At 43.4% G+C, this 22,617-nt stretch overlaps 1 protein-coding gene across 6 annotated transcripts in view; it reads right to left on the bottom strand.

Annotated features, from left to right (window-relative positions):
• The window catches only part of MID1 (midline 1), a 343,241-nt gene that overhangs the window by 23,604 nt on the left and 297,020 nt on the right, over nucleotides 1–22,617 (bottom strand). For all 6 annotated transcript variants that reach the window (XM_059386248.1, XM_059386247.1, XM_059386250.1 and 3 more), the window contains exons 4-6: nucleotides 20,301–20,408; nucleotides 11,052–11,200; nucleotides 3,151–3,278 (exon numbers count right to left, since the gene is read on the bottom strand). In XM_059386248.1, the coding sequence (XP_059242231.1) occupies nucleotides 3,151–3,278; nucleotides 11,052–11,200; nucleotides 20,301–20,408 (385 nt within the window). The remainder of the gene's footprint in view (nucleotides 1–3,150; nucleotides 3,279–11,051; nucleotides 11,201–20,300; nucleotides 20,409–22,617) is intronic.

Below are 22,617 nucleotides of genomic sequence, written 5' to 3'. Positions count from 1 at the left end.
TATACGTCTGTCTCCTGAAAAGCATTCTTTCTGGAATGTGTATTTACACATCTGTCTCCTGAAGTATATCCACATGCAAGATTTAGTGTCGTGTGCTGTGACTTGGTTGTGCAGGAGTCGGGGACACCGAGCCAGGGGAGGCCCAGCTGCTCCATAAAACTCCTTAGGATTGTCTGTGTGGCCGCTGTCGCTGTGCGATCACCCGGCAGGGAGTGGTGGAGAAATGCTTATTCTCCCATAATCTAAATAGCTCACTGAATTACTTTTCCATCAACCACCAGAGAAAAGATGGTGTCTTTTCTGTATTGCAATAGAGGATTAAGTAGAAAGCAAACTTGTGTTCAAAATAAGTAAGTAGCTGTGATCGGGGAGGAAATGTCACCTCTCTGGGTTATTAACTTGACATACCACTTAGAGGCATGTCACAGAGGGAAAAAAATCATCTTGTTTTCACAGCCACGCAGGCTAACCCTATTTTGATTATAAGCCCAATGGGTTTTTCCCGAAAAGTCAATACCCAATTTACTGTAAATGAGGATAGCAGCATGCTGCCAATTTCAATATTCATGGGATCGGAAGCAGAACTGTTATTTTCTTGCCTCTGTTATAAACAGGACACGAGAAATGGTGGGCTAATACTCCACAAACACTTCATTTCCTGCTTACAAATGTCTGATAAACTATTTGGACTTGGCAATATCAGCCAAGCATCATATGTTATGGCCAGGATCGATGTTATGTCTAGAAATGGGCCAGATTTGTATTTGAGGTTTGACAGCTAAGAAGGCAGAATGGCAGGTACCCCATGTGGTCTCTAGCTTGGCATAAACAGCGATCGGGATGATATATGGGGTACACAGTCCTCGTCAGTGCAAACCACTTCCTCACCTTCCCCTTTAATCACTGCCTCGGCATTCGCATGGAGACGGAGCCCATGAGTGTATGCCCACCGGAACACCATTCAACGATCACTGGGCAATGGGGAAGACACCCTGAGGGCAGCAAGACACTGATTTTGTACAGAAAGGTCATGTGCCTGGCCCAACAGTCTTTCAGTCCTCTTTATCCTTGGGCATGACCTTGTGATGTGGATCTGGCCCCCGAGACACAAGTGGGACTTTGCCAGGTGGGCCTTCTAAGCAAGCTTTTTGTTTTCCTAATAAACAAGGACAGAATTTTGTCCCTGTTTCCCCTGCATCCGTCTCTTTTCAGCTGTAACTTGAGCATGATGCATGGAGGTGGGGCAGCTGTGCCGTGTGGGGCAAAAAGGCAGCGCAGGGAAGATGGCAGAGCAGGGAAGAAGCAAGAGCCTGGGGTCTGCGGTCCTCACTGAGCTGCTGCCCAGGCTTGGAGCACACATCTCCGTGCCCGAGTTTGCAGGATACAAACACCGCTTGATGGGTTTAGTCACTGCTAACTGGACTTTCTGTTGCTGCCATCCTATTCAATTCCAAATGATGCAAGAAAAAAAAAAAAAAGAATTTTCATAGGATGCCATCATGAAAAACCGCTCAGCCAGAGAAAATCTAGACCTGTGCTGCCTAATACGGTAGCCACAAAACTGTTTAAACTTCTATTAAGTTTAATTAAAGTTCAATGAAGGTAAAGACTCACCATGTACATTTCAAGTTTCTGAGAGCCCCATGTGGACAGCAGCTACCAAAACGGACAGTGCTGATACAGAATGTTTCTATCATTGTGGCAGGTTCTAGGGGGGTAACGTTAGTTTAGACAGATCTCAGAGTTAAAAGCTTAAAAAGGGGGGGCAGTATGTGAATAAATATTTGATACCGAGTTTGGTTCCTTACTGCAAATGCACTTTGGAGTCAACTTCTTTCTTCCTTATTAAGAGTGGTGTGTTTTGAAAGAATGACATAAGATAAGTTGGTGGGATGAACACTTTGCTTGCAAATGCAGAAAGGCTAAAAACAGCATCTCGGATTCTTGCAGAGAAAAAAAAAAACCTATCTGGGTATAACATCCCTTGGATATAAAACTGCTCGTTTTTCATCCATAGACTGTGAAAGTGAACATCACACAATGTTCCCTTTCTCCTGCTCCATCTTTTCCAACCGCTCTCCCACACGCACGCGCGCAGAACCGAAATGCGGAAGCTGGCGCCCTGCTGAGTTAGCGATGTGGTCTCTCGAAGGCTGCATGTCCTCAGTTCCATGCACATCTGGCTTCACTGTATACAAGGAGCCTTCCAGAAGTCCTAGGCACCAGTGGCTTTGGCTAACACAAATAAAGGTCCTTTAAATAATCCGCATTCTACCAGCGAATGATTTCAGTCCTCGCTCTCGAGGTTGACGGTGAAGAAACATTTGGAAGCATGGTTAGGAACAGGAGTAGTCTGAGATTTTCTTTTATTGCTGTTCCTTTTGTTTCATAAGTTTGACCCCCCCCCCATAAAAACTGTCTATCTGAACGATGGCACTGGGAATTCACATGTGATTTTTGGGACATTTGCTGTGGTGACCTTTTGCCAAGATGAAATGCGGTCTTTTACCAGAAAGAACAAGAGGTCTTTGGAGTTCGTACGGACCCAAGCCAAATTCAAATCCTGCCACTCATGGGCTACCTGACCTCCAGCGAGATGGGTGACCCCTGTCATGGGAAAAATGAGGATTATAACATGCTAAGATCATGCCAGATCTCAGATACAAAGAGCTAAAGCAAGGTTGACACTCAAGCAAGAGTTAGCTGCCAACGGTTTCTCTGCCAAGACACCGTGAGAGTCAGAAGCCTTGCTGAGATGAAGTGGAAAACAGCCCCGCTACCTTCTGCGACTCTGTGATGGCCAGCAGAGCTGTTCTTTGTGACACCCACACTCTGAGAGGGAGAGAAAATGGCAGGAAGTACGTTTTTAATTCTCGAGAGTTGCCTTTTTCCTCTGTCCCCAATTTGGTCTCGGACCGTGTCGTTTTGGGTGGGGAAACAAAAAAAAAAAAAGCATGCCAGAAATCATTTACGGGAATATTAGACTCCATTCCTAAATCAGGAGCCCACACCTCTGGTTTTGAGGGAATCGATGTGGTGGCAAAGTATGTGTATCACCGATTGTACATGATATCAAAGCGCACGCACAATATTAAAGCACGCGCGTGTGCGCGCACGCACACACACACACAAACACACACACGACAATACCTGTAAGGTAATCCAGACATTCTAGCAATTTCTTCTCTCGGGAAAAATCTAAGGCAAAGGTGTCAAATGTGTCATTGAGGTTGATTTCAGGAATTAGGACCTGGGAGGATGCAGTCGCCATGGAGACTCTGTAATTTAAACAGAACAACTTTTTAGAAATGTCAAGATGCCTGTCACCGTCACTGCCTGTAATGGAAAAAAAAAAAAAAAAGGAAAAGAAGGATCATTTTAAAATGGGGCTGTTTTTACACGGGAGCCTCAAAGAGAACCTGGGAACGGCACAACACAGCCAACACAATGCAAACGATCAAGCTTAAAGGCGAGGCAAAGGAACTGGGGAAACAGTAGAATGGCTCCCCCCGCCCCAACCCCGCCCGCCTTCCTTTTTACTGTCGGAAAAAAAATTCCCCACGGAGGTGGAAGAATATTCATATCTCATGTTGCTGTGTATTTAACAGCCAGGCCCCTTCACATCTAACCCCAGCAAGAAGCACATAGCTCCGGGCATTTCTTCACACATCTGTCTGGGAAACTGTTTGTTCCTTTCGGACCCGACCCTGCTCCACTTCAAAGAGGAGTCTCCAAAATTTCAAACTGCATAAAAGGCAAAGTGAAGATTAAAAAAGAATGTTTCCAGATATTAGATTAGTTTAATCAATTACTAGCCTCTCTCTAAAATAAACATTTAAAAAGGAGTTTTTGTCTGGCTTGTTGCGTTCTTCTTGTATTCATTTTTTTTTGCACCATATTCCCAGCAGATGCCATGGAAAATATTCATGAGCTCCCTCACAAATTCCTCCCATGGATGCCCCATTTTCCCTCTTCATTTATGGTTGCTAGTGAAACGTTCTCATTTATAAACTATAAAGCAACGTACTGGTGAGTACAGCGCTCCTGCTAGAAGAGAATCTCGGGCTATGTGTGTGTTAATCTCTCAGACTGATTTGCAAAGTTCAGTTGCCAATAGCAGAACGTTTGGACTAATTAAAAAATGCAAGCGATCCTCTTAAAAACGATACAGTTGCGGCATGACGTAAACCACGTCTGAGCGTCTCAGACCATGCTAGACCCGTGATCTTGTTGATCTGGGTATTTCAGGAAGTTCGGTAACCACCACCAAGGGCCAACTACATGTAGAGTGCTGCGTAGGGTGCTGGGAATCGGTGAGTAAAGAAATACTCTGAAATGGTTCATCTCTAAATCTAGTTATTTTCTCATTAAGAGTGCTGGTGCTCATTTCTAGAAAGTTACAAAGCTAGCTGGAAGCAGCCTGGAAGAGAATTCTAGGTCTAAATTCTTCCATTTAATCTAGAAAAATTTCGGCCTGGTTACCTAAGGAGATCTGTCTCCTCTTGGGTCTCTTAATGGCTCTTAAAACTTTGGATCTTATAAAGATGATGTATTTTGGCTAAAGAAATTATACTTGCGGGTTTATTCATACAATGGAATATTATCCATGCATAAAAAGGACTGAAGAACAACAGTGTGGATGAACCTTGAAAGTGTTAATGCTAAGTGAAAGAAGTCTGATGCAAAAGGCCGTGTACCGTATGCTCTATTTGTAGGAAATGTCCAGAACAGGCAAATTCCCAGAGACAGAGAGCAGACCGGTGGGGGGGGTGGTGGCATAGTGGATGATGACTGCATAATGGGTATGGAGTTTTTGGGGGGTGATAAAAAGATTTTGGAACTCTTATTACACAACATCATGAATATACCAAATATGACAGATCGCACACATTAAAATGGTTAATTTCACGTTCTCCGAATTTCACCTCAGTATAAGTTACACCTGTGAAGTGCTCAAAGTTTCTAGAATTGTGCTTCTGATACATTTCCAGTTCTGTGTCGGGAGTGTGGTAGACAGGATAATTAATAGTGTAATAACCAGAATGATATTGGGATCCACTGATAAAAAGTCTGAAGAGGCAGAGACTCTGGAAAGAAAGGTTTCAAGTGTTTGAATGAGGGGGGAGAATCTAAATTCACCACCTAACTGTTTCACTGAGGAACAGTGAAGAGCTGGGGTGCCTGGGGGGCTCAGTCAGTTAAGTGGTGTCTGCCTTTGGCTCAGGTCATGATCTCAGGGTCCTGGGATGGAGTCCCACATCAGGCTCCTTGCTCAGCACGGAGCCTGCTTCCCCTCTGCCTACCGCTCCATCTACTTATGCGTGCCCTCTCTCTCAGATAAACAAAATCTTTTAAAAAGAAAAAAAAAAACAGTGAATAGCTGAGTTGGGGGATTTTGTTGGCTAAAGAGCGCACCCAACGGGAATGGGCTAATTATTGTGACGAACACCTGCTAATTTAGACAGGTGGAGAAAGGCATGGTTATTAGGCGTTTTTCACACATAGTCAAACTGTACTTAAAAAATGCCTTCCTTTTGACCCATAATCACAAAAACTTCTCAGACCTCAGAGCGATCCTGGGATCGCTCAGCAAATACATACAGAGCTCTTAAAGCACGCCCACACGCACTGAAGAGCCCGCAATATTTGCATCAGTGCAGAAAAGTTAAAAGAAATGCTATAGCGCCATGTGAACTCCCCAAATAAAAATTTCAAAGTGAACCCCCAGTTAGAATGTTTCATGATGTCCAGCAGGGAAAACTGCACCGAGCTGTTAAGAAACGGGCGTCTCTCCGTGGCATTTCTCTGTCTTTGTTGTGTGGCTCCGATCTTGGGCTGAGAGGATCCCCGGCACTCTGAGCAGACAAACTCGCTTTAGCGCTCTGCTGTCCAGGGACAGAAGCTTCTGTTCAGGTCCACCCCAAACAGATTTTACTCCCAAGTTTCTCCTGGTTCTATGGTCCACAGCTAACTAAAACGTGGTTTGGGCAAGTGACAGTGTTTAAAAAAAAAAAAATGCCAATGCCCGCCATGTGGTTGGTGGGAACTCTGTGGAGTGGGAACGGAAAGGCTGAGACACCGAGACTGACAGCAAGAAGCTGTGCGGGTTACTGCTGCTTTTAACACCTACACAGGTTTTTGATGGAAGGAGAGATATTTATCTTTGGCTACAATTTCAAATTCGTAATTGGAGTGACAGGCGAGGGGAGAGCTGCCAAAGTCAACATTTTAGGCCTTGTTTTTATTCCCCAAATCCTTGTTGCCCATCTTCTGGCCTTTCAGATGAGTTTCCAAAATCCACCAGGGCCATCAGCCTTAGGCCACTTTTGAAATTCTGTGCTTTCATACTTTTGTGTGTCTGTGTGAGTGTACGTACATTCGCACGTGCGCACATGCTTGTGGGTGTGTGTTAAGCTCTTATACTGAGGCAAATAAAGACATGTGTCCTCTCCTGATGCTTAAGGGGGTGGCCTGCACATTACTTCCTGATTCTGTTTTGACGTCGATGCTCCTAATCTCCGTGACAGTTTGCTAGGGCCACTTGGAGGCAATTTTCTAAAAGACGGACGTGTCTGGAGCTATGTGGCTCACAGGCTTTCTCTCAAACAGCCAATGCCAGGGGAGGATGTTCTAACCTTCCTGCCCAATATCCTTCTCCCCATGCCCGACCCTTGACAATGGCACATAAATGGGTCTCTCTTGGGCGAGTGGGCAAATCACCATGGTAAAACCCAGTGAGGTCTCAAAGCAGCAAAACGTGGTCTGCTTTGGTCTGCTCAGGATTTCCCAGATGCATTTGGCTCGGGAACTTTGTTGTTGTTTTAACACCAATTAACACCCTACCAGAACACACTTCAAAAACCACTCATCATACGTGCTTGAAATCTTAAAATCAAGCGACATCTCTCCAGCGTTGACAACTGGAGGTCTTGGTTTTATATCCGGGGCAAGTCTGATGGATGCTTGAACTGCTTACGGTGTCGAAGGAGAGTGCAGTGGGACACCCTCCTAGGAGCTCTGAAAAATGGGTACCGTTCGGAGGGAAGTTTCTTTTTACCATCTTGATAACTGGGTACTAAAAGTGATTTTAAGTTCAGATTTCTCATAAGCAACTTTCTTATGCTTTGATTTAGTGAAGAGTTTGGCTTCCTTAATGTAGTTGTATAAAGATGCCCACACAACCATGCAGAAGACCTATGTATTAGTGTGACTTGGGAATATAGTGTGTTATGCACTCCATTTGTGTCAATTTAGTGAGTGGGAAGGAAGAGAATTGGCATTTGTTGCATGATCACCTTGGGACAGGAATCGGACTAACGGTTTTTACCGTATTATTTCATTTTGTCCCTGTAACAATCATCTTAGGTAGGAACAATCGACATGTTTTATGATTTGTTCACTCATTCATTTACGGCCGGCAGTTTGCTATGTGCTGGCGCTTTCGTGGTGAAAACAAGGTGGCTGGGGGTTCTGCCCGCTAGGAGTGTATGAGCGAAATTAGACTCCCAAGTGTTAAAGGAGCAGCCCCAGTGCTGGCCATAAGTACTCCTGAGCAATTAGCACAGAGCCAGACACTTGACTCCAAAGCATATGCATCTCCTACAATGTAAAGCTTGATGGTCTCTCTCCTTTGGGTTTGGTTTCCTTTTTCTTTTTCTTTTTTTAATATTTCTGAATCAAAAATCTTTTTGCAGGTAGATTCACCCTGTAGAGGAACATACCTACTTTAAGTGATTCTAAGATACAGAAAAATCCCATTCAAGTCTCACTTTAGGAAGGCTTGCAGGACTGAAAGTTTGTTCCGGGCTTTCCCTCCTCGAACAGAAGAATAAAGGTGGTTTAGAAGTACACAGGTGCCAAAGCCCAAGGCAGACACAGTAGGAGGCAGAGAATTACAAAGTCATATCCTAGAGAAGAATGTTTACTAAGAAAAAGATTGAAGGGTAGAGACAGGCAGAGACCAGCCGCAGAACATACGAGGCGGGGCCATACTCACTAAACTACGAGAACTTAAATCCAACAGACATTATGGATTATCTGCGACGCTGAAGTTCTGTTCTTAGGAGTTATCAGTGACAGTATTACAACTACTGATCGAAGCAGTTATTATGAGCCCAATTTTCTTTTTTACTCCTCTTTTTTTTTTTTTAAAAAAAAAGGCTTTATTTCTTAATTTGAGAGAGAGAGAGGGAGAGGGGGAATGCATGAGCAGGGGGAGAGAGAGAGGGTGAAGCAGACTCCCCGCTGAGCATAGCTTCCATGCAGGCTCCATCCCAGGACCCTAGATCATGACGTGAGCCAAGTCAGATGCTTAACTGATTGTGCCAGCAGGGTGCCCCTTTGAGCCCAACACTCTACGCAGAAAATAGCTCACAGGCAAACCCAAAGCATCACAGTTAAAAAGTGGCAGTGCTGGGATCCCAGCCCAAGTTCCCTAGGTCCTGGTCCAAGCTCCCTGCCCCTTCACTACATTCCGGTCCTGGAAAGAGAGGAAGGCTCAGGAATTGACCAAGAGGATGGACAATGGACATGGGAAGAGACGGGCTGTAGGAGCAGAAGGACAAAGGCTCTTGGCCAACGGTTATAGGCACCAAGTCTTCAAATTTGCTGGAAATTTAGCTTTCTCATAAGCAGGAGGCCGACTTTCTTATGTCTGGGTTCAGTGAATAGTTCTGCTTATTTAAAACAATTTTATTAAAAGTACACATACAATCACACCAAGAACTACATATTAGTGAGGCTTGGGAATATACCATACAGTTGACCCCTGAACAGTGTGGGGATTAGGGGACTCCCACTCAGGGGAAAATCCATGTATGACTTTTGATTCCCACAAACTTAATTACTAAGAGCCTACTGGTGACCAGAAGCCTCACTGATAACATAAAGTGTTGATTAACACATCTTTTGTATGTTATATGTCTTATACTCTGCATTCTGACAATAAAGTAAGCTAGGGAAAAGAAAATATTACTAGAAATATTAAGAAATCTTATTATGGAAAATATTATTGAGAAAATACATTTACAATACTGCACTATATACTTTTTTAAAATCCATGTATAAGTGGACCTGAGCAGTTCAAACCCATGCTGGTCAAGGGTCAACTGTATTCTACAATTCATCTGTAGAAAGAAAAAATCAAAGTCATCTTTCCGTTCTCAAAGAGATGGGCTTGTTATAGGTAGAAGTGAATGGGACAGGTCATGACCTGCCGGATCTGTGGAAGATCACATGTAGACATTCATGCACTCACATTCTATTTCAAAGGTAGGTCTTCTTCCAGAATGTTCTATCCCAACTGTTATGGGGCCACATTCTCTCCCCTCAATAGCTAAGAGTCTGTTCGTATTACACTTGATGAAATTTTTAGGGATTACTGAGAAATGCAGCTCACAGTAGCCCTTTCATCTGGACACCTCATGATTCATAGCTGGAGAAGAGTGCTCTTGGATCCCAGTTGGAAAGCATGACGTAAGTGTAAATAGGGTCTAGCAGAGTGGCCTAGGTACACGGGAATATTAGCGCCATTTGCAGTTTTTAACCTTAGGATGAACACAGAGCAACTGGATAAAGTCTAGATGGGTGCCACAAAGACAAACACTGGGAACCCAGGAGTCATAAGCAAAGACACTGGCTTCTCTTAAGATAGGGAGGCGATCATTTTAAGGATATAAAAGCGATGATAAGCAGCTGTTAGCCACGCGCTTTGGAAGACATTAAGTATCGTAACCATCGTAACCAGTCGCAGAAGAGTTCTTCTCAAATATAAGAAATAACAAAATGAAGCTGGCTCGATACAGGGCCCGAGGTATAAAACCACTGTACATTACTCTAAGAGAACAGTGGAAACAGAAACGTCAATGACTACCTCTAAGCGCTATTTTGAGAATTAGCACAGTGTCCGACATAACCACGCACTCGATTAATGTTAGTTGTCTCTTTCCTTGAAGAAATGCAAGTGAGAAGATGGTGAATATTTTTTTCCCCTGGTTCAGGCATTGACAAAATACAGCCAGAAGGCGAAATACCTGTTGGGGGAAATGTTTCTGGAAGCCCAGGCACGCCCGATCTTTTCTGTGTATGACAGGGTGCTATGGAGTTACCACGGCAGAGCTGAGTAGTTGTGAAGGAGACCTTATCACCTGCAGAGCTGAAAATATTTCGTCTCTGACCCTTTATCAAAGTGTGCAGGCTTCTGCTCTAGGATAAACACCAGCATGAATGAGCTGTCCGGGGTTGTCCGGTGATAGCATTCTATTATTGCTTTGCGTAAGGGGCAGGGGACTCCGAAAATGAGAATGAATGAAAAGTCAAGGGCATCGGCAGGGGTTGGAGGTACCATTTCGGTGGAGTTTATGCCAATCGGGACGGGCGGCGAAGAAACACGGACTCCCATCAGTTTCACTGCTGAACTGACCAATGGAATAATGTTATCTTTACGTTCCCTACCCCAGAATAAAGGATCCTTTAAAAGAAAGAGGTATGAGACTGACAGTTGGGTCCTTTCTCTCCCACATGAGTCAGCTTTGACCTTTCTGACGAGCGAAGCTTCTCAACCAAATAAACACAGGTCTAACAGAGCACAACACCTGGGCCTTGGCTTTTTTTTCTTCTCCTTTTTAATAGACGAGCCCTGAGATGGAAGAAAAGATTCCCTTTCATGTCGGTGCCTTCACTTTGACTCTTTGTTACCAAATGCATGATAAGATCAGGGCTGAGATTCACAATAATTGCCATTTCTGTGCCACTGTAAGCTTTCTCCCCTGCCCCACCCCCCGGCCCCCTACCCAAAGCAAGGCTGATTTTATTCTCTCTAACTGGTGGACTCTTGTTTCAAAGGCCTTGAACTCCAAGGCGCTACTGAAAAGGCTTTGACATGTCAAAGGGAAGCATCTTTGGCTGGAACAAAGCAACTCAAAGGCTCTATTCTCCCTGGTACTCAGCCTCCAGAATGAAAACAAAAGCAAGGCGAGGGCAAGGCCAAGCAATCACTCGGCAGACACAGGAGGCCAGCGGCTGAGAACTTCCCAGCAGCCCCTGCAACTCACCTCTCGGTGATGCTCTTGGCCGTCTGCAGGAAGCGCGCGTGATCGTTCTCTTTCAGAGAGTGCTCTGCCTGGGAGATGAGGGAGGCCGACCGCTCGATGCACTGCTTGCAGTTTGCAATCTGCTGAGCCAGTTTGCGAAGCCGCATCACCTTGAAAAGAGGCACGGAGACGGTTAGGTGGGCGGGCTCGCTGAGGGAACGCGCACCGGGCTGGACGCTTCTGGATATGTGCGTCCTGCTGCATGGAAAGTTGTCCTTCGATAAACATCCGAGAGCAGGCAGAGAAATACGGAAATCCCAGGTACGGGACTCCTGGCTTGGATAGTCTCAATCTCCTTGGAGAAGTGTCGCTAATTTGTTTTATGAGAAAATACTCTATTGTGAATTGCTTCCTTGTTGATGGGGAAAAAAGGTGCTGCCTAATGGCAAGTTGCAAGGGTCACCAGACCTCTTCCCTCGCCATTCCACTCAGTTACTAGAAGATGGCAGTGACTGCTGGGACCGTCTCTATCTCGGGCTTTTGGCTGGGCCGTCAAGAAACTTAAGACATCCCAGTAGGTGCGAATGGCTTAAGCAAGAACCATTTTCTAAAAAGGTCTTTGTGATCCGCGTCATAAAACCGTGATGGGAAAACATGAGGTATTACTATTTCCCACACGATCTAAAACTCATGTGTTAAATTAACAGAAAGAGAGTGTTTTTTTCCATTGATTAATATTTTTCCTGTTGAGCAGATGAGAGAAAGCCAAAAAAAGCACAGCTGGGCCATTTCCCCTCACTGGGAACGTCATTTCCAGGCACTTTGTGCTTACTTGATAACTAAGAACTATTTTGATAAGCATTTCCCAGTCGGGATAAAAATGCATGTTTGGTTCCAACCACCATTCCAATTCCTGATTCTGTCTTGCTTGAAAACGACCCTCCGACGTAATTGACCGTGACCTCAGGGGTAGGCCAAGATAAGTGCACAGTAACCCACTTGACCATTCGCTCTGGTGTCTGAAATGTGCTGTGAGATGAAGCCCTCTGGCCAGAAGCCAAGTCAAAATTAGACTGCTAATTGGAATTGCCGTGTGCCCGGTGCCCCATCCACACAGCCTGGGACAGGTCTTGGCTGGCTTCAGGATCATTCCGGAATGGAAAACAGTCCTGGGTGAGAGGGCAGGGAGGGGGCCAGTTAATCTGTCTTGCAGACAAGGCTGGCTCCGGCTCCCTCCAGAATCCCTGCTAACTGCTAACTCCAAGAAATTCCTTCTTTCTCCCAGTCATCATTACCATCCCCGTGCAACTTTCATCGAAGAAAAGGAAGGAAGGAGATGTCAGAACGTGAGGCCGGTGTGGAGCATCTGATTCCAGCTAGGTTGTCCTGCGGCAAACAAAGGCAAGTCAGGCCGCACTGGGAGGCGGCAGCCGCAAGATTTCGGGCAAGAGTGAGAAAAATTCCTCAAAGGAGACAGAGAGATAGGAAGTGGCAAAACCTTGGAGCAAACAGCCTAGGAGATTAAGGCTGGTAAAAGACTTAACTCATTATAATTACAGCGACCAACCGCAGCAGATGAACTGTGTTCATTAGCTGAATGAAAGAACACTTTTTTGACACCAAATTGAATTTAGCGTTTAACGTGGTTACATCCAGAGGTAAAGCTGAGAAAGGCCTAGAGTCCAATTCAAGATGTTAGAACACATCCAGCAGAGGAAGGAGAATAACTTAGAGTCCCCAACAAACCAAGGGAATGAAATACTGAAGCATACAACGAAATTAAAGATGTTTAATACAGGGGCGCCTGGGTGGCTCAGTGGGTTAAAGCCTCTGCCTTCGGCTCAGGTCATGATCCCAGGGTCCTGGGATCGAGCCCCACATCGGGTTCTCTGCTCAGTGGAGAGCCTGCTTCCTCCTCTCTCTCTGCCTGTCTCTCTGCCTACTTGTGATCTCTGTCAAATAAAAAAAAATAAATAAAATAAAGATGTTTAATACAATTCTAACGAAAGAAATATAAGGTCCAAATATTCCTTTAGAACAACTCCGTCGGTCACATACCCTTTTGGTATGCCTCTCTGTGATCCCACAGGCCACAGAGGCACCAATGCTTGAATTCTATTTTCTCCCTTCTTTTCCTCTACCATGACACTGGAAATTAAAAGTGGCATCAAGAGGAAAAGATAGGAAACGAAGCCAAACAACAGCCCTAAATCATGTGTTAAGCTGAAGCAAGCCAAAATGAAGAGGCTCCTTTGAAAACACAGGAATGCTTTACAGAAAAACAACTGTTAGCATCATTTTAATTTTAGTTCAAGTGTACAGTTCCACTTCACACACCAGATCACAGCTTTTCAAAATGGTGTGCACAGGGATCAGAAGGAATCTTTGGAAAAGAGAAACTTGGAGATATCTGGGCTCACTCGCCAATATCCTCTAAAAAGTTGTCATTGGCAGAGCGGCTCGAAACTGCACCTCAGCGGTCAAAGAGCTGCAGGCGATGGGTCAGTAGTCAGGACGAGCATGGAAAAACTAAACAGAAGAGAAGAGGAGAGGAGAGGAGAAAGTAGCAGAGTGCATTCCTGATAGAGAAGGCAAATTCAGTTTTGCAAAAACTTTTCGTATGCGTGCATGCTGGATTTCATGTCCTCTCTATTTTTTCCTGGGGGCTTCGATTAAAAAAAAAAAAAGAAAAAAGAAAAACACGACTCTCAATCAGGTGTTCACAAACTATGGTCCATACGCTGTATTCAGCACACATCTACGCGTGTCAATAAAGTTTTATTGGCATGCTGAAACAGTCATTCATTTATGACTCATCTATGGCTGCTTTCACACTACAACATACACCTCTCTCCTTTACAGAAGAAGTTTGCCAGCCTCCGTGATTCTGATCAAACGGCCCTAATCTGAACCACACTCTGGGACACCCTACCCTACTTGCTACAACACTTCAAATCAGACACCAAGCATTTAGCGAAATACTCATTTCATCCTTAGAAAACACTTTTGTATATACTATTTTAAAACTCTGACAGGATGAATAAAACTTGATATTTGAAAAGAAACACTGGATACTGACACCTAAGAAGATTCTTTATATGTATGTGTCATTGTCGCAGGGGACATTTTTCCAAGTTGGCCCTGTTCTTTTGTTCCTTTGGGAAGTGTTGATTGCACATTGTAATTTCAGGAACTCGCTCCATACTCATCATGGAACTAGCCTGCCAGTTGAATCTCCTTTCAGGGAGGACATGGGCCAAATATACCGATTTATTTGCTTTGTTTATTATACCTCGAACATGCTTTAAAAAGCAGCCCTTCACTTTTCTTTAAATGCATTTTAAATGCTTTTAATATATGGGCTTTATATACATTGTAGGATTCCCAGCACCAAATCGTCATGTCCTAACAACTGAGCCTCATTTATCACAAGTCTCGGCATTGCCAATGAGGCCTGACTTGGCATTTCTATAAGGCTCTAGAAAAGCCCAGCCATGTAGTCCAGTTAATTATCTTAAATTTTGGAGATTTAGAGTACATAAAAGCAGCGAAGAGAAGGGACCCTTTCTCTCTGTGGCTGCAGCCTTCTACCATCAATCTGTGTCTGAACATAAAACACGTAATTTACTCAGTCTGGAGTCTGTGGCCTGCTTTTCGTGTGTTGACATGAAATTTATCTCCTACTACTGAAGAGATAAGACAATTCTTTCCCAGGGAGTCTCATGGCTTGAGACTCTCCAGTCCCTCCAAGGAGAAAGGCTGCTGAGCTCTTTCTTTCGAAGACTGCACAATGGTCTGAGAGCAAGCATTACCAGTATGTACCCATGGGTCCCAACCCTGCCCATCTGGCAAGCCCCCAGCTGGAGGATTTGTGGTGAGTCTGTTTCCATCGGGTCTAACGGCCTCATGATCCATGCCAGAGACACATGGCGGCCAAGGTCACGAGGTGAATGAAATTCACAGCGTGATCCCCACGGTCCCGCCAGTTCTTCTTCCGGCGAGCTCCCCACTTGCAAGTGCTGGTGAGAGGGCCCCACTGCCCCTTCTCTGGATTCAGCGTCCTCAAGACCACACAGACACCAGCCTGGGCGCCTTCTCCGGGCACCAAGTCCATACTCGGCCTTCTCTGTCCAGCACCTCTGCTTCCCAGCACGCAGGTACTCACGCTCTTGTCTTCTTCGCGATGTATCTCTGACGCCGCATGCCCTGGCCAGGGACTCAGTCACTGTGGATTCCGAGGTTTGGGATCCCCTAGCCTTCGGTGATGCGCCAAATCGGTTAACTCACGAGAAAGCCAAACTGGGCCTCATCTTTCCCAAGTAACGTTTGCTTTCTAAGACTGCCTTCTGAGAGAAGGTCCCCAAGCAAGTGTGTACTTTTCAAAAAGTGGCCAATTTCAAACACACAGACGATTTTTAAATTAATACAATGAATTTCCCTATGCATAGTCCCAGCTTTACCAAATCTCACAATTTTCATCATATTAACATAAAAGATTTCTCAGAAGGAGGAAAAATATTATTGATAGCACAGAAGCCCTGTGTGTCCGTCCCTAATTTCATTCAAGTCCTTCTCCAGAGGAAAACACCTTTTTGAATTCAGGGCGTATCACTCCCAAGTATGTATGCGGGCCTAAACACTGTATGGGATGTCTTTGGTAGTAACAAGTCTCACTCCATGCAAAGCACTGTAAAGCTTGTTTATATTTTTTTGATTTGTCCATATAGATATGTATCACCCTAGTTCATTAATTTTGAGTTTTGAAGACTGTTCCATTACATAAATAATACAATTATCTTATAAACAGCTTCGTTGAGATATAATTAACATACAACAACCTGTATATATTTAAAGGACAAATCTGGTAAGTTTTCAAATATGTGTAAGCCCCTAAGATGATGAACACAGAGATCATGCCTCCGATTTCCTCCTGCCCTTGGTAATTCATCCTATTCCGCGCCGCCTCCCTCCCAGCCCAGGCCCCGTCACTCGTCCCTAGCCAACCACTGATTTGTCTTCTGTCACTGTAGATTATTAGAAAGTATTGTTTCTAGGGGCGCCTGGGTGGCTCAGTCAGTTAAGCCTCTGCCTTCAGCTCAGGCCATGATCTCAGGGTCCTGGGATCGAGCCCCGCATTGGGCTCCTTGCTCAGCCGGAAGTCTGCTTCGCCCTCTGCCTGCTGCTCTCACTGCTTGTACACACACACACTCTCTCTCTCTCTCTCTGACAAATAAATAAATTAAATCTTTTAAAAAAAGGAAAAAAGAAAGCATTGTTTCTAAACTGCCACATGAATGTGTTCATGTAGTACATACTATTTTCCGTCTGGCTTCTTTCCCCCACCATGAATCTACTGAGACTCATCCAAGTTGTTGCATGTATCAGTAGCTTGTTCTTTTTTGTTGCTGAATAGTATTTCGCTGTATGGATGTGCCACAAATTGTATCCATTCACCTTCCGGCGGACACTTGGGTTGGGGCTATTACCTTTACCATTCTGGTGAAAATTCATGTACATGTCCTATAGGGCCATATGCTTTCATTTCTCTTGGCAAACACCTAGAATGGCTGGATCATATGATAAGTGTATGTTTAACTGCTTAAGAAACTGAGTTTTCCAAAATGCAATTTTACTCTCTGCGTATGAGAATTCTAGTTCCTCCACATTCTCAACAACACGGTATGGCCTATCTTTTTCATTTTAACTGTTCTACGAGGTAAGTAGGGTATCTCCTTGAGGTCCTAATTTGCCTCACTGACTTTTCTCAACAAGTAATGATTTTGAACATCTTTCCATGTGCTCATTTGCCATCCATATGCCTTCCTTGGTAAAGTATCTATTCAAATCTTTTATCCATTTTGGTAAAGGTATTGTTTGTTTCCTCGCTAATGAGTTTTGAGAATTTGTTATATATCCATGTACAAATACTTTTCTATTTCAATTAATAATTTACAAATATTTGTCTCCAACCTGTGGCTTCTCTTTACGTTCTCTCAATAGTGTCTTTTAGAGAGAAATTTTTACTTTTGAGTAATACAATTATCTGTTTAATTTATAAATATTTCTTTGATGTTTTTAACTTTGTATATGATCAATCTTTGCCCAACTCAAGGCTCACCAAGATTTCCTCCTATGTTTTCTTCTAGAAGTTTTATCGTTTTGTCCTACACATTAGCAACATCCATTTAGATCTGTTTTTTTTTTTTAAAGATTTTATTTACTTATTTGACAGAGAGAGAGAGAGAGATCACAAGTAGGCAGAGAGGCAGACACAGAAAGAGGGGAAGCAGGCTCCCCGCTGAGCAGAGAGCCCGAGGCGGGGCTCCATCCCAGGACCCTGGGATCATGACCTGAGCCGAAGGCAGAGGCCAAAACCCACTGAGCCACCCAGGTGCCCCTAGATCTGATTTTTGTATATGGCATGAAATATGGCTCGAATTTCACATTCTTAGGTGCAGAATAGCATCTCCTATGTGGAGGCTAAAACTTAGTTTCCAAATTCCCCCTACGGCTGAGTTTTTTTTTTGCAGTTTCGGTATCTACATTTTACTTCCCGAACTGCTAATTTGTTTTCACATTTCCTTCTTTCTGATCTTATATCCTTTTGTGGCTTCACAAGTTTTTGTTCTTTTAAAATAGAAGCCATCCCTTCATTTATCACTTTAAACATCTTTTCTGTGCTTTCCCATACAATGAATTTCACCTGGGGTGAGAGAATGTTGATTTTGCGGGCTACATTTTCAGAAATGCAAGATTTCTTTATATGCTTCAGCACTGTGGTTTGGGTTTCAGATTTAAAGGGAAGAAGTCATTCATGATCTTTTTCCTCCCTCACCCTCTTTGCTTAGCGCCCTCCTATCCCCTCCACCTACGCCATGTTGCCACCAGTCTTCCGCATCCCCCTTCCCTTTGGGGGGTCCTCATTCAGGGATCCTCTGCATTTCTGAGGCTTCTCTTTTGAGCAGGTATCAGAAATAGTGCAGAGCCAGGCTCCAGCCTGACGACTTGTTCCAGACTCCTAGGACCGAAATCCCTAAAAACTATGACCCAACGTAGAGGTTGGCAATAATCTTTTTCAGTGCCTTTTAATGAACTGAGAAGCCTTCTACGGCCCATGGCATTAACCAACGAGCCTAATTTTAGTCTCCTATACCATCTGGAGCACTTCCAGCCACTTTATCCCAAGGCTTCAAGAACTCTTTATCCACTGGAGTGGAAGGTGTTGCTGTTCTGGTCTCTTCCAGACCAAGTCCCACTCCCATGTTTTAGCCACAACTGCAGCTTTACAGGTTTGTCCCATCTCTGGCCCATGGAGACCTTTATCTTGTTTTGGGTCCAGCTGAATCTCTTTGCTTTCCTATTTCCCTATGTTCTCTAGTCACTGACATGTGTTCGGGGTGGAGTGGGTGCACCAAAGCACCAACCCCATGTATCACCACAGCCGGAACTGTGGACATCCCTTTGCTACTTCAATCGCGCTCATGAGAGAAACCCCGATGTTGCAAAGTTAAGCAAGGGAAAGGCATGCCGGCCAGGCTGATTAAGGGTCCCCCAAAGATGCTCCCATCCTAATCCCAGGAGTTTTTAAACTATGTCGCTTTACATGGATATAAGAGATGTTGCGGATGTGATTAAGGCAAGGACCTTCAGAGAGGGGGATATTATACTGGATGATGTGGGGGATCCCAGAGTAATCAGAAGGGTCCTTACAAGAGAGAACCAGAGAGAACTGTGCCAGAGAAAGAGATCTGAGGAGAGAAGCAAAGGTCAGAGTGATGTGATAAAGAAACCAGGAGCTGAGGAATGCGGTGGCCTCTAAAAGCCAGAAAAGGCAAGGGATAGATTCTGCCCTAGAGCCTCCGGAAAGGGACAACACGGCTGAAACCTTGACTTTAACCCCAGTGAGACTGATCTTGGATTCCTGACATCTGGAGGAAGGTCAGATACTAAATCTATTTTGGTTCAAGTCACCCAGTCTGCGATATTTGTTATAGCGGCAGTAAGAAACTAGTATTAGCCTTGAGAACCGATCCCTGTGCCATGTAAAGGCAACAAATTCCCTCCCACATGCATATTCATGAACTGCAGCTGTATTTCAGGCAATCATACATCTGAGGAGCTGGAAGACGTCAGGTCCTAAGAGATGTACACATCTGGTACATGATAACGGAAGAGGAAAAATGTCCTGGGAGGATTCCAGGTGGACACTCAGTGCTCTTCCAAGTTGTACAATTTGTACGTGGGGAAAAGTCGCTGTTCAACACATATGAGTCACTTCTTGGCCAGGGAATGGATTCATATTAATTTCTTAATTCACCGTAACAGCTTCCAGAGCTATCTGACTTAACTTTTCTGATCACCATCACAATTTACACGCATAAATATTTTTCAACTTACATAGACAAAGGACTCTAAAACATTATGCAGGATTGAAAGTATCTTTTAAAAGTGGTAGAAAACAGAGAACAGCACATATATTAGCAATTAGAACCTCTGTGTACCAATTAATTGTTGTTCATTTAATTATACATATTTCATTAAAGCATGGTTATGAGCAGTAATAATAGAACTTTATGAATTTATTGGATCTTGAATGAAGGTTTCTATTTTTAAAATATTTACAAAATTACCTCTTGAGGGTGGCAGAGAAATGAGTAAAATAAAATGGATCTCAAGTATTTCAATAAAAACCATAAGAATTTAAAAGATACAAACATTAAAAAAGAATTTCTATTACTATATCCACAAAGGGATATATGATATAGTGAAACTATAGTAGTTTTGCCACCATGAAATTATACTTGTCTGAATTCGCTCCCGGGCACGAGAAAACACTGCAATTTCTATATAAAGTCTGATTCACTGAAACATTTATTTAATACTGTGTTAATTGCTAGGATATAGCAATAAATATGAAATGAACTCCTCCGCTGTGGAACCCCCCTTCTCATAGAGAAGAGAGATGAAAACAGTGGCTATAAGAGACCAGAGCTCCAAGCTACCCCTGGAGTTCACTAATGGAGGAGAGGTAATGTAATGTAACTTTCTCCTTACAGATGTGCACAGGAGACTGTGATGATACAAAGAAAGGGGTGGAGAAAAACAATGGCCACCCAGGGGCCTTTGAGCTCTGTCTTAAAGACTTAAGAGGAAACTGTGGAAAATCTAGAAAAGGGAGGGTATTCAATGTTTCCTAAGCTACTGAAGTGCATGGGAGTATGGTGTTTTCTCCGGGTAGAGAATATGAAATTTCTACCCTAGAAATCATACCTTCCCTTCTTTGATCTTGGTTCCAATAATCTGTCGTCTCTGCTGAATGATCTCAATGAGAAGATCACACTCCTCCATCAATTTGGCTTCTTGACGTGATGCATTGACCTACAGGATAGACAGAATAGTAAGCATTTATCTGGCGTTCGATTTTCAGTTACATGCTCTTTAATAAAGACTACTATGTTTCTGGTAATCACTAAAAAAGATATTTTAAACGTTAACTCTTCTTCCAATTATACAGAGATGGAAAATACAGGACTTACATGTCCACTCCCTATCTTGCATCCCTGGAGAACATTATTATCCAATGGTAGCAGTCTTTTCTACAAAGCCATACTCGGCTTCAGAATCTTCCTTCACCCAACATATATGTAGCTATTACCAATTAGTTGGAAATAGATGCTTGAAATATATTTGTGATTCCTGCTTTTATATCTTGAGAGAAAGTGTAATTTTGGCCAATTAAACAAAAAAGTAAGTTTATAAAAACAATATTATTCCTTTATGGAGAATAGATTACTATCGACATCCATTGAACAAATTTTCCAGAAGCAAAGTAGCAAGATTATATCACATTTACTTAACTTTTCTTTTAAATACGGACATCGACTTTGCATTTCATCACCAAGAAAACATCAAAAAAGAAAAAGGATAGTTGACTATTTTATTAATCTTAAATGGTAATCTTAAAGATGGTTGACTATTTTATTAATCTTAGGACAGATTTTCCTTCTGGTATACTTCCAGAAGACCGAGGTTCTACAATGAACACATGCCATTCTCTAGGAAAGGTAGATGATTATAGAATGGCTTGTATTTGAAGTTTTTAAGACTCATTATATGCAAGGGAGGATGACAATTAGCTCATTCTTGGCAACAGGGCTTGGGAAATACTCTGCACATGCTATTTCCTCCACCTCATGATAATTCTGAAATGCTTATTCGCAAACAGAGACCCAGAAATCACAGCTGTGGGAAATGGAGAGAGCCTGCAGGAGTTTTATGATTTTAACACAGCACAGAAGTTGCAGTGTTACAGAGAATGACAATAGCATCATTGATGACTCTAGCATATCTCAGGGAGGAGACACAACCCAGTCATGAAGCCCTTTTGATTTGGGATACTTTATTTAACTGCAGTAATTCCATTCTCTCGGAATGAGATAGACTGGAAGTAGGGTCAGAAGTTCAGGATAAGGGGCGCCTGGGTGGCTCAGTGGGTTAAGCCGCTGCCTTCGGCTCAGGTCGTGATCTCAGGGTCCTGGGATCGGGCCCCGCATCGGGCTCTCTGCTCAGCAGGGAGCCTGCTTCCTCCTCTCTCTCTGCCTGCCTCTCTGCCTGCTTGTGATCTCTGTCTGTCAAATAAATAAATAAATAAAATCTTTAAAAAAAAAAAAAAAAAGAAGTTCAGGATAAAAATCCATTGATGGCTGTTCAGAGAAAGCATGTCCTGTGTCCAAGATTCCTTGAGTTTTATTCCTGATCCTTGCAAGACACAGCAGAGAGAGTACTCAAGACATCTTCTTTTTGAGAAGATAATGGTCAGTGGCCATCTGCGGCAAACCCCAAGATCAGGTCCTATGTTGGATTAGCACACAGACTTGCTGGCTAAATGTTTAATGAACAAAATTACGAGACACATTTTGATGGACAAGTACAGAACATGGAACTCAGGCTAGTATCTCAAGGAAGTTCATCACTGGCTCAATTTCTCTTACCATTACTTTTCTGTTGTCATTTCTAGTTCCCTTTGAGGATTCCCAAATAAACTTTGCTACCCATGGAAATATTTACTCAAAATGCCATTACTCTCCAGAAAATTCTTCTCTTTCCCCTTGACCTCAAACTGAATTTAATAACTGACTACAACTGAGCTGTGAAAAGGATGGAATCATATAGAAACCAGGGCACATTACGATGGAGAAAGTGAAATTTCTGGAAAGCAGCACCTAACACTTAAAAAGTATGTTCCAGAATGAGCCCTAAGAGCAAAACTACTCAAGCATACAATCAAGGTAAATCTAATGGGATGCAAGCTCCCTAAGGGCAGGGATCTTTGGCTGTTGAATGAAATAAGGCATCTCTCCCAAATCTTTTCATTTTCTTGGTGATGCCCTTTGGTGTTTTTTCGAAGTTTAAGTAATCTCTACACCCCCACGTGGGGCTCGAACTCATGACCCCAAGATTAATGAAAGTTTTTAATTTACCTACTTTTCTATTGTCATTTGTGCTTTTGATGTCATATCTAAGCAACCTAATCCAAGGTCATGGAGATGTACACCTCCACGTTCCTCTAGAAGTTTTATCTCTTACC

Source organism: Mustela nigripes, chromosome X (genome assembly GCF_022355385.1).
Source record: "Mustela nigripes isolate SB6536 chromosome X, MUSNIG.SB6536, whole genome shotgun sequence".
Classification (NCBI taxonomy): Eukaryota; Metazoa; Chordata; class Mammalia; order Carnivora; family Mustelidae; genus Mustela; species Mustela nigripes.
Note: the sequence above shows the minus strand (reverse complement) of the source record. Positions and strands in the feature narration are given on the sequence as shown.